This window comes from Chionomys nivalis, chromosome 5, assembly GCF_950005125.1.
Source record: "Chionomys nivalis chromosome 5, mChiNiv1.1, whole genome shotgun sequence".
Classification (NCBI taxonomy): Eukaryota; Metazoa; Chordata; class Mammalia; order Rodentia; family Cricetidae; genus Chionomys; species Chionomys nivalis.
Window position 1 is genome coordinate 15,658,813 of NC_080090.1, and position 15,131 is coordinate 15,673,943.

A 15,131-nucleotide genomic window follows, 5' to 3' on the forward strand; every position below is an offset into this window, starting at 1 on the left:
CGCATTCAAGTAATGGTATTTTAAAAACTGTTTCTCTAATTTTCTCTTGGGGAAAATGAATGCTTTAATTTAGTACTATTGGGATTCTTTCAGTTTCGTCAAGGCTGATCAGTTACAAATTTCCATCTCCCGATACTATTATAAATGAGCAATAAACCGGGATATTGCTTTGTGGTGAAATGGGTGAACTTACCTGAAAAGAGGCAATTATCTTCTCTGTATTGAAAGATGTTTCATAGCAGCCTAATGTGTAGGAACGAGAGAAAGCTGATGTGTTAACATTTTCTTAGCCTCTTCTATCATCTCGGTAGAAACCCCAAAATATTCGCTTCTCTCTTGTCTTTGAGAGTGGTTAGTATTGATTTGTCAGCTTGACAAGATTGAGAAGCACCATGGATATAAACCACTGGACATGTCTGTGAGGGAACATCTAGATGAGATAAATCGGGTTGGGTTGCAAGACCTGTCTGTTGGCCGGGGTCCTGGACTGAATAAAACTGAAGAAGAGCTGAGTACTGCATCCATCTCACTACTTTGGGAGTGTGGACACAGCGTGACCAGCCCGTGTTATGCTCCTACTGCCATGGTTTCCCGCCATGATGGATTTTACCCTTGAATATAGACCAAAATAATTCTTCCCTCGTTTCCTGCCACGACGGATTTTACCCTTGAATATAGACCAAAATAATCCTTCCCTCATTTCCCGCCATGATGGATTTTACCCTTGAATATAGACCAAAGTAATCCTTCCCTCGTTTCCCGTCATGATGGATTTTATCCTTGAATATAGACCAAAATAATCCTTCCCTCGTTTCCTGCCATGATGGATTTTATCCTTGAATATAGACCAAAATAATCCTTCCCTCGTTTCCCGCCATGATGGATTTTATCCTTGAATATAGACCAAAATAATCCTTCCCTCATTTCCCGCCATGATGGATTTTATCCTTGAATATAGACCAAAATAATCCTTCCCTCGTTTCCCGCCATGATGGATTTTATCCTTGAATATAGACCAAAATAATCCTTCCCTCGTTTCCCGCCATGATGGATTTTATCCTTGAATATAGACCAAAATAATCCTTCCCTCGTTTCCCGCCATGATGGATTTTATCCTTGAATATAGACCAAAATAATCCTTCCCTCGTTTCCCGCCATGATGGATTTTATCCTTGAATATAGACCAAAATAATCCTTCCCTCCTTAGGTCGCTTGTGTCAGGTATTTTCCTCAGCAATGCACGAAGTCAGGAATGCAGTGAGTCTATTCTTTCAGATAAAAGTATATAAAAGTTTTCAAAAGACTGTTTAGTTAGGGATACTAGCCTTACCAAATGGTTGACACTTAACTATGTTGTGACTTCAGAGCACTTCATATTTTGGATTATTTAAGGTATGGTTAACCTGTCCTGTTGTTTACTCTTATTTTAGTTCAGTGGAGTTAAATTGCCCACTGTTTCGTAACTAAAGGTAAACTACACCTCAATCCAAAGTTAATGTGACTGTAACATCAATGATTCATCTGTTACACCAAATTCTCTTAGAGCTTTGCTTAGGGAGAAGTGCAGTCTTAGAGAAATTAGTTTATAAATCACATACACAACAAAATGTGCTCCATGAGAATACTCAGTGACTGTGGGTGAGCAAGCAGTCCGTGCAAGAGAAGCCCTAACAGTGAATGGGTGTGTGAATGGGTGTGTGAATGGGTGTGTGAATGGGTCTGTAAAGATGTTCTAGCCCGGCCGCTCGTGATGAGGAGCCCAACAGCACACAGTGAAGCAGCATCTCATATTCTCCGCTTGGCTATCAGGAGGTGATAGGGTAGGCTTTCAGGGCGGCTCTTTACACTGCCGTAGGAGTGTGGATGTCTGCAGCCATGTTGGAGACCCATTTGTTAATGCACAAAATTGTTCAAGTGTGTGTTCTTACAGCTCAGCGATTTCACTTCCAGCACGACACATTCTACAGGGTTCATTGTAGTTTAGTTTATAATAGTAAGAACATTGTCACTAACTTAGTGAGCATTGTGTAGATATAGAACCAGTTCTGTCAACATAGAAAGATAAAATAAGTTGAGATTTAAATTAACTCTATAATGAAGGTGTATGTATATATTTGTATCTGAACCATATAGTATATGTTTATGAGGTAGTTTTTACTCAAGGGTTCAGATAGAATGGGTTTTTAAATAAAATAATCATATTTGTGTTTATAAATATGTAATATGCTTAAATATTTATATGTAAAATTTTTAAGAATTAGATTTTAGTCACCACATATTATCCAGATTTTTTTTTATCCTGGTTCTCTCTCTCTCTCACTGTGTAGAGAGCTTTGTAAACCAGACTGTCCTCCAGCTCCTCTGCCTTCTAAGCAATGGGGTTAAAGGCGTGTACCATCATGACTGGCTTGATCTTAATCTTGAAAGGCAGAAACCACATGGATGGTAAGACATACTGCTGTATTTGAGAAGAAAACACCAATGGGCTTGGTCTTAGATTCTTTGCCTAGGTTGTGTGTGATCCTGGGTTCTGTCTGAAGCACTTGGGAAATGAAAGGAAAGGAAAAAATATCTTTAGAAAGTAATAAAATAGGTTGAATACACAGGACTTGGTGTTTTCGGATGTAAACCATCGTTGATGTGTTAGAGCTCATTGGAATTTTACCTGTGGTACTTTTCAGTGTTTATGCTGTGTGGTGTCTGTGTTAGCAGTACTTAAGTGGTACTTGATTTGAATCTTTGGGCAGAGCCAGAGGTGTTTTTATCATTTTAGACTTTAAGATTTAGGGAGAATCAAATACTTTTAGGATATCAAAGTTGTATTTCTAGAGTTGGCTGAAAAGGTTTCTAGGATCACTGAAAAAAAAATCCTCTTTTGGTATTTTGGCTCTAGTGTGTGTGTGTGTGTGTGTGTGTGTGTGTGTGTGTGTGTGCACGTCTGTCTGTCTTGCCAGAAAAAAAAATCCTAGCGTACTTCAGTACCGAGAGTGTCACAATTTCAATTACTATCAACATAACCTACAACTTGTAAAACCTTGTATCAGACAATTGTTCGTATAATGGGGAGAGTTGGAATCTGTGCTCTCAAAAAAGAATGTTAATTTGCTCCTCAACTTGTTACAGATACCGTGCACACAGCAAATGGGAGGTATAAGTCATAATTGCCTTTTAATATCATTGGAGATTTAGTAGTCTCCCCTGGCTTTAATTTCCATAAAGGAAAGATTCAAAAAACATTTTTACTGCTTCCAAGTTAGACCTTGACGAGACAGCCTAGGCAGCCATTGGCGCTGAATTGAAATTAACAAGAATAGAGGCTTTGGTGCCTGTGAGAAGCAGTGAAGGAAGCACAGGATGCCAGGCAACATTGAGGGCCAGGGTCGCTTGCTCTTGGTCATGAGGGTTTTAAAGCGATGCCTGTAAACTGATTGAGTGAGCACTACTACACACATGTAGATTTTGCTTTTTCAGCAGCCCTGGGAGAGGCATGCAAACCTTATTTTTCTTCCTTTCTGATGTGGTATATCTACTTGAAAGAAATTATCTATGCCATATAAGGCATAGAGTTAGAGGAAATTACCACCATTTGAAAATGCACTTAGGCGATTCGCCTATCTCTCGTGGTCAATAGCCTCAGCCGATTCGCCTGCCTCTCGTGGTAGATAGCCTTAGCTGATTCCCTTGTCTGTCATGGTAGCTATCCTGTTGCTGAAGGAATTAACTTCCCTTTCCTCTATCACATCCCTAACTATTCAGTAGTCTGTCCATGAGAAAGTGACTTCTGTTTGAACTCGGGTCTTGGGCAGCCCGTGACTTCTCCGAATTCTCTTTTCACCGCGGCCCTTTCTGCAACGCTGTCTGCTCAACTGATCTTGGCTGCGGTGGCTCCCCGCTTTCACCACATTGCTCCACCAACAATCGTGCGCACAGTCTACGTGGTTTCACTGTGGTCCCTCACGGAACACTGGAGTTTGTGTACCCGATGGCCATAAAAACAATGGCTTTAATTTAGGGATCTGAGGACAGTGGACAGGGCAGGTCCCAGTGGGTAGCCACCTCCCCTGATACTTGCCATCCCTTTGTTTAGCAGTTAGTAAGGATTTAAATTGCTTGTTTCCCTTCCAGGAGGGTTTGGTGCCAGTGAGCAGGAGATTCAATTTCCCTGAAATATTAGTCATTATGTTTTCTTATTTTCTACTTTATATGCTAGAATTGTGAGATACACTGATAGGGAACACAGAAAAACAAACCTAAATCACTTCTGCTTTCTGTTTCTCATGGAGTTATATTCTTTGACCACATCTGTTGCTTTGTATTAAAAATCATTTGTTAGTTTATATGGATCCTGAAGTGAATCTCTTTAATTCTGAAAAAGGCCTTTGGGCCCAAACCAGCGTAATTACGATTTGGCAACAAGAAAACGGAAGATCCTGTCTCTAAATTGTTTTGAATATTCAAGCCAAAGGGAGGTCTTATGTTTAGCATTTTCTAGCATCTTTCATTTAGTTAGAGTTATAGTAATTTCAATACTCTGGAAGAATAGCATGATTTTAATTGAGATAATCTTTTTCTCATAGTGTAGAATTTCCACGAAGACTCAGCCAAGCATTTGCCCACACAGCATCACCATTTTTAATGAATCCTAATGCTTAGATTTCAAAGATATAAGCATAAAAATTTTGTAAAGATATATTATTACTTTGGTCTTTTTGCATGAAAAGCATCTATTTAGACTTTATTTACCTAGTTATGTTTGGCTTTCTCCATGTAAAGAAAGTCTGTTTTTCTCCATGGGATTTATTCCTGAGAGCTGCTCATGGAAGCCGTCGGGAGCCCCCATGTACATCTTCCCACAGATCATCTTATATCTCAGTGGTGCGGACAATATTTTCTTAGGAATTCTACCCACAGAATTATCCTTATAACTGGTTTTAAGCTGTGTAGTGTCAAGTCAGTTTGCCCAAATCAATATTTTCCCTGACAGTTGTAAGTAACATAATTTTTACCCAATTCTCTTGTTTCACAGCTCAGATTTCTTTCCCAAGGTCTGTCTTGTTAGTCAGCCACACACTCATCCTTGGGCTTTGAGATTTTATTCAGTTTGCTGATGGCCCCTGGGTGTGGACCGTAGACCTGAGGGCCGATGAAATTTTGCCTCCAAGTTCGAAGCAGGTACATCACTGGGAAACTGGATTATTTTCTTAGAGCCTCTTTCATGTTGAAATTCTATAGTTGTGCCTCCACACAAGGGTCCTGGAAACCAGCACAAGGGGCCTGCATGTTCCACAAGCAATCTGCCAACCTAGCTACATCCCAGATCTGTCTTTTTTTTCTTCACAGAATTTTCTTCTCAATAACTTGAGAAAGAAATCAACATTTTTGGCTTCTTATTGTTTTGGTGCACGTGCTAAGAATTGTGGGCAAATTGAAATGTCTGTGTACTGGTCTTCAACATAGCCAGTCAAGTCTCGGTTATGAGAGAAATGCCAGTTTTGAGTGGACCCTTGCTACCCTTGGGATAATGCCCTTGCAAAGGGATGCTCCTTTAACCTGAAAATGAACTACTCGTCGCCTCTCTACCCCAGGACAACCATACTCCCCCTGATAACGTGCACAGCGTGCATCATCTTCCAACCTCATTCATTGCTTGCACAAGAGCCGGAGACTCAAAGAAGACAGTCGTTTGCCCTTGGCAGTGCTGTGGTTCCTTCACGCCCGGCAGGTTCTCCGCGGGCACATGGAGTCACCTGGAGCCTCACACTTCTAGGGCATTTTGCTTGTGTTTTGCCACATTTAGAAAAAGCCTCACGATTTACATAAAAACCTGTTCTTCATTCATTTTCATTCAGTGTTTCTCCTTTTAGTCCCAGGAATTGCCTAAAATAAGCAGTCTCCTTTCTGGAAGATTACTCGTTATTTCTGGTTTTGATTTGATGTATGCATTTCCCGCTGCTGCTTTCAAGAAGTGCAGCTTTGTTTTTCATTTGATGCGCTTAAAAGAGAGAGAGGAGAATGTTTTCTAAAACGCCTGCAGGCCTTGATTCTTCGTCTTCCTCCTTTTTCTTCTGTTGTTCAAGAGCTTCTCAGCAGGGGTCCTTACCCCCAGCATCCAAGTGCACCCCAAGAGGAAAGTAGGACTCTACTTGGAACCCCTGGCTGCTCTAAACAAGAACTCAGAAAGTTTTCCTTAGATTCAGTTAGCTTTGTTTTTGGACCTTGAGAATTAAAATCTATTTATTTGTTTATAAAAATTGTGACCATCTGATGGCTTCATGGTAGAATTTCTGGCCAAAGCAAGCAACAGTTGAACTATTCTGTTGCCTGGGTCATCTTGCGTAGTTCGCGACAATGCTGCGCTCGGATGCGCCTTGGCTCCTTGTTGGGAGCTGTGGAAGGGCGGTGGAGCAGGTGTGGTCCTGGCCGCTGTTCATCACTGATATTCGTCAATATCTCGATTCCATTCACCATTTCTCAGAAGTAAACACCATAACTTTGTGTCGATGGGGATCTTTATTTCCAGGCAACAGAAATAACCTCTGAATGAGGTAGACAAAGAGAAGCCCGTACGAGTCAGCGGAGGCGTGTTGGGCACAGGCACGTTTGCCCGCTGTCCTGGGACTGGCTCATCACCCTCTGCGCTGGTTATCTTTGGGCAGATTTGGGTTATTTTTGCTTATGGTCTGTTAGAAGACTGACTGTTTGCTCTTATTTCCTCCTATAATTATAGCCATTGACTTAAGTCAGATCTGAGAGCCATTGGTAATTGTTTCCGTCCACCTGTATTTTGAGTTTGTTGTAGATGAAGGTGAGCAGTGTGAGAGTGGGTGGCCAAGTCTGGAGACTGAAAGTCCCCTTGTCCCCAGCGTTGTTTCAAATCACGACTGAATCTTGGGTTACAGTCCTACTTATTCCTAACATCCTTACAGGAGTTATTGGGTAACATTTTCTTTCTTGCTTGCTGATCCATTCTGTTCTAACGTTGTGTACTGTTTCATTTAAAACATTTGCCATACAATTTTAGTTTTTACTTTCTGCCTTCGTTGGATTTCTATTATTATAAAATGTGTTTTTTTTTCTTGTTATTTGTTTGTGTTTTGAGATAGTGCCTCAGAGGTAATCCTCCTGCCTCCGTCTCCTGAGTGCCTGTATCACAGATGTGCACCACTGTCTGGCTCTAATTTAAATTCTTGATTTGCATGTTTAGCCCATTTAGTTTCAGCTTTTCTTCTTTTACATGAATATTTAAAGTTAAAATTTTTCTGTATTATTTTAGTACAAGTTTGGGTATTTCCCTCATTATTTACTTAAAATATAACTCCTTATTTTCATCGTGACTCCTCTGTTCCTCAGACAATATAGAAGTGTGTCTCACATATTCAGAAGAGACTTTATTGCTCTTCTTAAAAAGCATTTTCTAGGGAGATGGCTCTGCTGTTCTTCCAGAGGTCCTGACTTCAATTCCCAGCAACCACATGGTGGTTCACAACCATCTGTAATGAGATCTGGTGTCCTCTTCTGGCCTGCAGGCAGAACACTGTAAACACTGTAAACATAACAAATAATAAATCTTTGGGAAAAATATGTTTAAAAAATGTTTTCTAAGCTGAGCTGTGGTGGCACACACCTGCCTTTAATCCCAGCACGTGGGAGGCAGAGGCAGGCGGATCTCTGTGAGTTCAAGGCCAGCCTGGACTACAGAGCGAGTTCCAAGACAGGCTCCAAAAGCTACAGAGAAACCCTGTCTTGAAAAAGAATGTTTTCTAATCTCTCCATTGGTAGAGAAAATGACTGGTAGTATTTATTCTCCTGGGTACTTTTTGGGAGTGGCCAGTGATGCTAGAAAAAGTCATGTGACGACACAGCCACATGACAGGTGCAAGTGACTCGGCGAGTTACTTTTTCCTTATTTGCTTGGTCAGTGAATTTCCAGTAGAGAGTCTGTATTTTCATATACATTATTGTACATTTTATATACATTATTATATATTTTTATATATATAATATATATATATAACTACCTCTTGCATGGTGCTTCCTGTATTCCAGACATTGTTTTAAGGTCCTTCCAAATATTAACTTAATTGTGTGTTGTTCATTTTTTCTCTTAAAAGTCCATTATTTGTACTCTATATATTTTTGAGACTTGATATATTTATTACTGGCTACATGACAGCTAATGAGTTGGCTGGGGTCTTTTATCATTACCTTTTGACCTCCTTTATCTCTTATGATTCTTTTAACCTTTCCTGATATTGATCTGACCACATGGGCTTTTTTTTATTGTTTGTCTGATGTGGCCTTCTCATCTTGCATGCCTTTTTGTTTGAAGCATGAGTAAATTCAATTTTTTCTCCAGTTTTCTTCATAAGTGGCGGTAGAATTGGATGGTTAGAAGCAAAACTTCAGGCCAGGTAGGTTGGTTTGGTTTGCCATTTAGTGTGTAGAATTTGGCAGCTCCCCCTTTACCCTTCTTTCCATGGCATCTCTCCATGCCATGCCCTGCTCTCAGCCAGGTCCTCCAGTGGAAAGGTAGCGGATGATCAAGTTCTCATTTTTAGTAATGTTGTTTGTTTTTTTTTTTGTTTTTTTTTTTTTGACACATAAAGCTGTTTAATTAGGTCGTCAGCAATTTAGAAAACCAGTTTGTGAGGATACATCCCGTTCGTCAGAGAGAACTGAGAGCCAGGAGGCCTGCAGCTGAGGAACAGCTTTGATCTTTGGCAGAATCTGCGAGTCCACTGCTTTCTGATCAGCCTTGCGCTGCTCTGTAATCTTGTGTTTCTCCTTCTCTGTGTCAAAGATCTTACCCTCCTGATGCCTGGGCTTACGCAGCTGCTTTTTCTTGAAGTAAGCATCAGTCAGGTGTTTGGGGATTTCAACTGTGCTGATATCAACTTTTGTAGAGGTGGCGATGACAAACTTCTGATGTGTTCTTCTCAGAGGAATCTGTTGAGGGCAAGAGGTCCTGTCACAGCAGTAAACCACTGCCCAGCTGCTTCAGGAAAACCACTCTCTTGCCCCTGTGGCGCCCAGTAAGGATGCTGAGGACAGTCCCAGGAGCGATGCTGGCACGCAGGCATCTCACGTGCTGACTGAAGGGCTTTTTGCCATGGCTCAGCAGCTTCCGAGGCACATCTTCGGTAGGATAATACCTGGGCATTTTTTGAAGCTTAACCACCCGGGTACCACCGTTCTTGTCACCACCAACTGGTTTTGTGACAGTGGCAAGGACCTTTTCCTTTTTCTTCTTCTTTTCAACCTTGGTTTTTGCAGCTGTGTATTTCCTTTTGTACATGGCCTTTCTGGAATACATAGCAGATCGGGAGTAATGTTGTCACCTCGCAGAGTCACATGGCACGGTCACCTCATGCTTCCCTAGATAATTTCTACTGTAGCATCTCTCTCTCTCTCTCATTTATTTATTTTTATTTTTTAAGACAGTATCTCACATGTAGCTCTGGTTGTCCTGCAACTCACTGTGTAGACCACACTGGTTCATCACAGATATCCCCCTGCCTCTGTCTCTGCTGGGTTTAAAGGTGTGTGCCACCACACCCAGCTAGCATATACTTTTGGTCTCTTCAAAATGTATTAAATATTTCCAAAAAGTGGACACAGTAAGACCGCTCATCTTAGAGGACTCTTCCAAGTTAAGCATGCGTTAGATGAACAGAGCATGGCACCGTGCCCAGCACATCAGTAAATGCTCACACTGAGCCTTTCTGTTTTCCCATTGACTTTGTTATATTCTGACCGTTGGTGCTTTGATCTGCCGGGACTCTGTCTACCAGTTCACTGTCTTCTTTTTGTTGGTCACCATTAACGTTACCAGACTTGCTATTTTAATTTTATGGTTTGGTCTTTTAAATGTCTGATTTTGTTGTTGTAGTTGCTCAGGTGACTTGGGAAAAACAGCTCTGATGCATCTCATTCCTAATCCTGCCTGTCTGAAGTAGGATTTAATGGAGTTTCTAAATCATTTCTTAGCAGGAGTCTATGTTATGAAGCTCGATAAGCTCCGTACCTAGGATGTATGATTTCGGCGATCTGGGGAGATGAATCATAATTTGTCTTTTTATATTTGAAGTGTACAGAATACAGTTTGGGAATCCACAATCAGATGATTGAAAAACCTAAATTTCTCTAAAGTCTGAGGCATTTTGAGCATTCACACGCTGAGGAAAAATCCTGTGCTGACCAAGTGTATCAGATTGCGTTCAGTCACAGGTGTAGCAAAAATGCAGTCACTTCAGGCTCTCTGCACAAAGTATGTGAGAAATGGAAGTGACGCTGGTGTCCCGAATTGGTTCCCAGCTCTAAACCATCTCATCTCAATTAAAATACTGTAACCAGGAAAATCTCAAATCCTAAATGCTTGTCTTGTTCCAGACATTTTAGATAAGAGAAGCCCAGTCTGTACTTTGTCCAGGTGATATATTGACCTGGGGTTCCCTATGGAAAGAGAAATGTTCCCGTGAATAGAAGTTTTCTGATAGGAATATTGTTATATATCAATTAGATTTTGCTTGAAAAGAAAATTAGCAGTAATGTTGATTGTACAACTTGTGAATAGTCTGTTGTTTTTTTTTTTTGTTAGTAGGGGTTGAATCTCAGACTTCATACATATTAGGCACTTAGTGAGCTATGTCCCTAGGCCCCAGATGTGAATTTTCTTAATGCCTCTGGGCCCTATGTTTTAAATTGGTTAGCATGTTAAAATTATGTTGAATATCTTTGTTGTATGTCCTTTTCTTTGGGTGTGTGTGTGTGGAACTATTCACCTAAGGTAGAGAGGGCACTGAAAACCAAAGAAAAGATTCCACCCAAGCCTGGCTTGCTGAACTGGTGAATTTGTTGAGTGACTTACAGGAACCCGAGTGACTCACAAGCAGTTACATCAAGATATCCACTAGGTGGCCTGTAGGCGACCTGTAGGTGGCCTGTAGGTGACTAGTGCCACAGAGAAGCCCTGACTTATTCAACCTTCTACTTCATGTGGTGGTGACTGGAGTTCTGAGGGAAGGGATGAATCTGACAGGATCTCCTCAACCTCATAATCTGGTCTTCTCCCTGTGTGAGGGGTTAATAGGTTGGATCTCTTGAGGGTTATCATAGCCGCTCTGCATCAAGATGGAGATGTTCATCAAACTGAGAGGAAATAGCTGTATTGCAACCTGATACCACAGCACGCGCACACACACATACACACATATCCAATGTGCCTCTTTGCCTGTGCATGTGCGTAGAAGCCAGAGGCCACTTTGTGTGGCTTCCTTTAATGCTTTCCATCTTGTTTTTGAGACAGGGTCTCTCACTGAACTTAGATCTCACCGTTTTGGCTAGCTGACAGTAGCCAGCATGTGCTGGGATCCACCTGGCTTCTGCTCTTGCTAGCACTGGGGATAAATGTGTGCACTGTCAAACCCAGCTTTTATATGGGTGCTTAGATTCCAAGCTCAGTCCTCATGCTTGAGCAGCAAGCATCACTATAGCACCTATTAAAAAAAAAAAAAGTCTAAGTCTTAACACCTCCTGTGTGAGGACTGCAGAACTAGTGGTATCAGCATGCTGATTTGTGTTTTCTTTGCTCAGTCATACATGTTTCTCATTTATTTCTAACATGGAATCAATTGTTTTCAACAGGAAGGAAAAGCTGATGCGGTGTTCTCAATGCCGAATCGCCAAATACTGCAGTGCCAAGTGTCAGGTAGGACTGCTGAGCTGTTCGGGCAAGCTTCAGACCGTCCTCCTGTGCACCTGTTCTCGGTCACCCCCATGGCCGTTGTTGCTCCCCTTTTCATCTTTTTAAAAACAAAACCAAAATGGTGATTGTTTTTCTTGTTATTTTCTTTCAGTTTTAAATTTAATATTTGCGTAGTTTGAATAGGCTTTGTCAAGGAAGGAGGGAAGGAGTCTGGTGCACGTCTTTGATTTCAGCACTTGGGAGGCAGAGGCAGGTGAATCTCTGTGAGTTCAAGGCCAGCCTGGTCTACAAGAGCTCGTTCTAGGACAGGCTCCAAAGCTACACAGAGAAACACTGTCTCGAAAAACAAAACAGAACACACAAACAAACCAAAAAAAAAAAAAAAAAAAAAAAAAAAAGAAGGAAGGGAAAAAGGGAGAGAGATAGAGACAGGCATAATTACATATATGTTCCTGTTAGGACAAATAGTCAAATCTAGGCACCAGCTACCACTTCTCCCCCAACACTTCTCCTAGTCCCCACCCACCCCCGTTTAGCTGTGAATTCAGTGGATTATTTCACTGATGACATTAGTGCCCTTGTGATCCAGTTAGCTACCAGTAGTGCCAGCCACAGGTCCAGCCTGTACTTTAACGCCCACACGTTTGGTGGTGTGTTTCAGTTTAAACCATCATACCACTGTTAAGGTTTTTGTACGGACATATTTGAAAATCATATATGTTTATAAAAGTAGATACAGATTGTTTGGGTTCCTGTTCTTCCATGTCTTGATTTCTTTTTTCATATTTAGAGACTATTTTGTATCACCAAATATATTTCATTTTATATATCTGTATGTATATACACACATATATACATATACACATAAACACATAGATATATTTGCCATTATCATAATTTTCTTATTAATGAATGTTTAGATTTTCTCCCAAACTTATTATTATTAATAATATACCCAACATTTTTTAGGTTTTTGTATACTTCTAAAAATTAATTTCATGATAAATTTCTAATCATATTTTTTTGGTAGAAGGATATATGCATTTTGAATTTTAAAGATAATGCCAAACTGCCTTCCTAAAGATTAAATTAATTTGTAATGAATATGGTTGTTAATATCTTTGGAATTCTTTTAAGGATGTATAATTAACATTCAGCATGACCTTTTCTCCGAATCTTTTGATTAATCATTTAATAAGAGGTATAATTATGCTCTAGTGAATTAGAACATTAAAACGTCTTATTGAAACTTTTGTGTCTGGGTCATCCCATCCTCATTCATATTTTGGGATGTGTGTGTGCTTGCTTGTGTGTTTATGTGCACAGGCACTTACGTGTAGTTGTTCTTTTTTCCTTTGGAATCCAGACCATTATTCTCAGGGGTTCTTCTGCCATCTCATTTTTGCCTTTGAAATTAGTCTCTTCAGAGTGCAAACAAGATGATCTTAATGGAAGAGACTCCATATACAAAATTATCAGAGGATCTGAGTTCTGATGTTACTTCTGCCACTTTCTAATTAAATTATATCATAGGAAACACAAGGTCAGGCTTCAGTTTCTGAGCCTGCACTGATAAGAGCCACTATCTGTTAGGTCTCTGCTGGGTGCTAGGTGCTGAGAGCTAATATTTGTTAGGTCTCTGCTGGGTGCTAGGTGCTGAGAGCTAATATTTGTTAGGTCTCTGCTGGGTGCTAGGTGCTGAGAGCTAATATTTGTTAGCTATCTGCTGGGTGCTAGGTGCTGAGAGCTAATATTTGTTAGCTATCTGCTGGGTGCTAGGTGCTGTCTTATTCCATTTAACTTTTTAGAACCTTGTATAACTTGGCTACTGTCACCATGCTCAATTACCAGTAATAAACAGCTCAGAACAGCAAGTGAATTGTTACACATCTCATAGTTGATAATTGATACACCGTAGATTTTGGGAAATAAATGTACATACTAACAGCACATGTCCAGATTTATGCTTACCTTCTAAATGTAAATTTCACTCTTGCAGCTGGGCGGTTGTGGTGCATGCCTTTAATCCCAGCACTCTGGAGGCAGAGGCTGACTGATCTCTGTGAGTTCGAGGCCAACTTGGTCTCTAAGAGCTAGTTCCAGGACAGGCACCAAGAACTACAGAGAAACCCTCTCTCTCAAAAAAAAAAATTCATTCTTGCTATAACATTCTGATTATATCTGTTTTTCTTTTATCTGTTGCATTTGACATTTGTTTCTTGGCTAATTATTTTCACTCTGACCCTTGGTACATGCCCAGAAAGATCTTTGTCCCTTATACGCCCCCTCCTCCCAAGCTATTCTATTTTGTTCTCAAAAGACACAAAAGGAAAAATTTATAGTAGAAATCAAGAGGTAGGGAGAAGGGGGTAAAGTGTGTGCCGGGCAAGCATCATCCTGGGTTCAGATCATCAGATAGGACAGTACATGTGGTAACCAGACAGGCTTGGGAGCAAAGCAGGCAGATCTCTGAAATTCATTAGCCAGCCAGTCTAGATGAGTCCGTGAGCTCAGGTACAGTGAGAGACTGTGTCTCCTGAAATAAAGGTGGAGAGCAATGAAGAAAAGATGCTCTATTTCAGTGTTGACCCTCCACACATATGTAGACGTACACGCATGTATATCTCCACATATGCACATAGGCGCACGACATACATAGAAATAATATCAGAGAGAGAGAGAGAGAGAGAGAGAGAGAGAGAGAGAGAGAAAAAACACATGCTTTTCCCCAAGATAAATCATGAAAGTCTATACTATAGTGATATTTCAACCTCCTCAATTCCCATAAATTTGGGCTCCATGTTTCCAAATATCTACTCGGGTGGAACACATATAGAAATGATGAATCAACAAACTATTTGACACACATCTTTAGGAAACTTCATTTCTAATCTCAGTGGCCTAAGCCCCCCCCCCCCCCCCCGCCACAATTTTACAGATATATTTTCTCTGAGGCTACTTTCTCCGGTTATAATAAAACATAGAGAAAAGAAAAACCCATTATCTGATTAGAACAAGTAGAGGGACTTTGGCAAGTGGGCATGTCACTTTGATTCATTGTGGTGTACATGTTTTATTACATATATTAGTTATTCACTGTAGCATCAATAACAATGTCATGGTTAGATATAATGTGTAAGGCAATGGGGAAATGAAGTATGTGTTGGTAGCTTGAGTGCGTGTCTATGTGCGTGTGTGTGTAGGGGTGCTGTGTGGGCATAGAAGTGGTAGTCAGAGACTGGCCAGACATATGCATTTAAACTGCTCTAGTTATCCACACCTGGAGGTCCAGAGCTAACTGCTGTAATTATTGTGGGTACCTAGAAAGCCGCACAAAATTAAACTGACAAACTGAACTATGAGGACGATGAGCAGTAATGAGCAGGAAGTAAAAGTAAGTGGAATGGAAATTGGTGTGGAGATTGTG

General features: G+C 40.7%; 1 protein-coding gene and 1 pseudogene across 1 annotated transcript in view; one reads left to right on the forward strand and one right to left on the reverse strand.

Annotated features, from left to right (window-relative positions):
- The window catches only part of Smyd3 (SET and MYND domain containing 3), a 553,720-nt gene that overhangs the window by 94,271 nt on the left and 444,318 nt on the right, over positions 1-15,131 (forward strand). The window contains exon 2 of the mRNA XM_057770627.1: positions 11,644-11,707. Coding sequence (XP_057626610.1) covers positions 11,644-11,707 — 64 coding nt within the window. The remainder of the gene's footprint in view (positions 1-11,643; positions 11,708-15,131) is intronic.
- Positions 8,631-9,331, reverse strand: LOC130874257 (60S ribosomal protein L6-like; annotated as a pseudogene).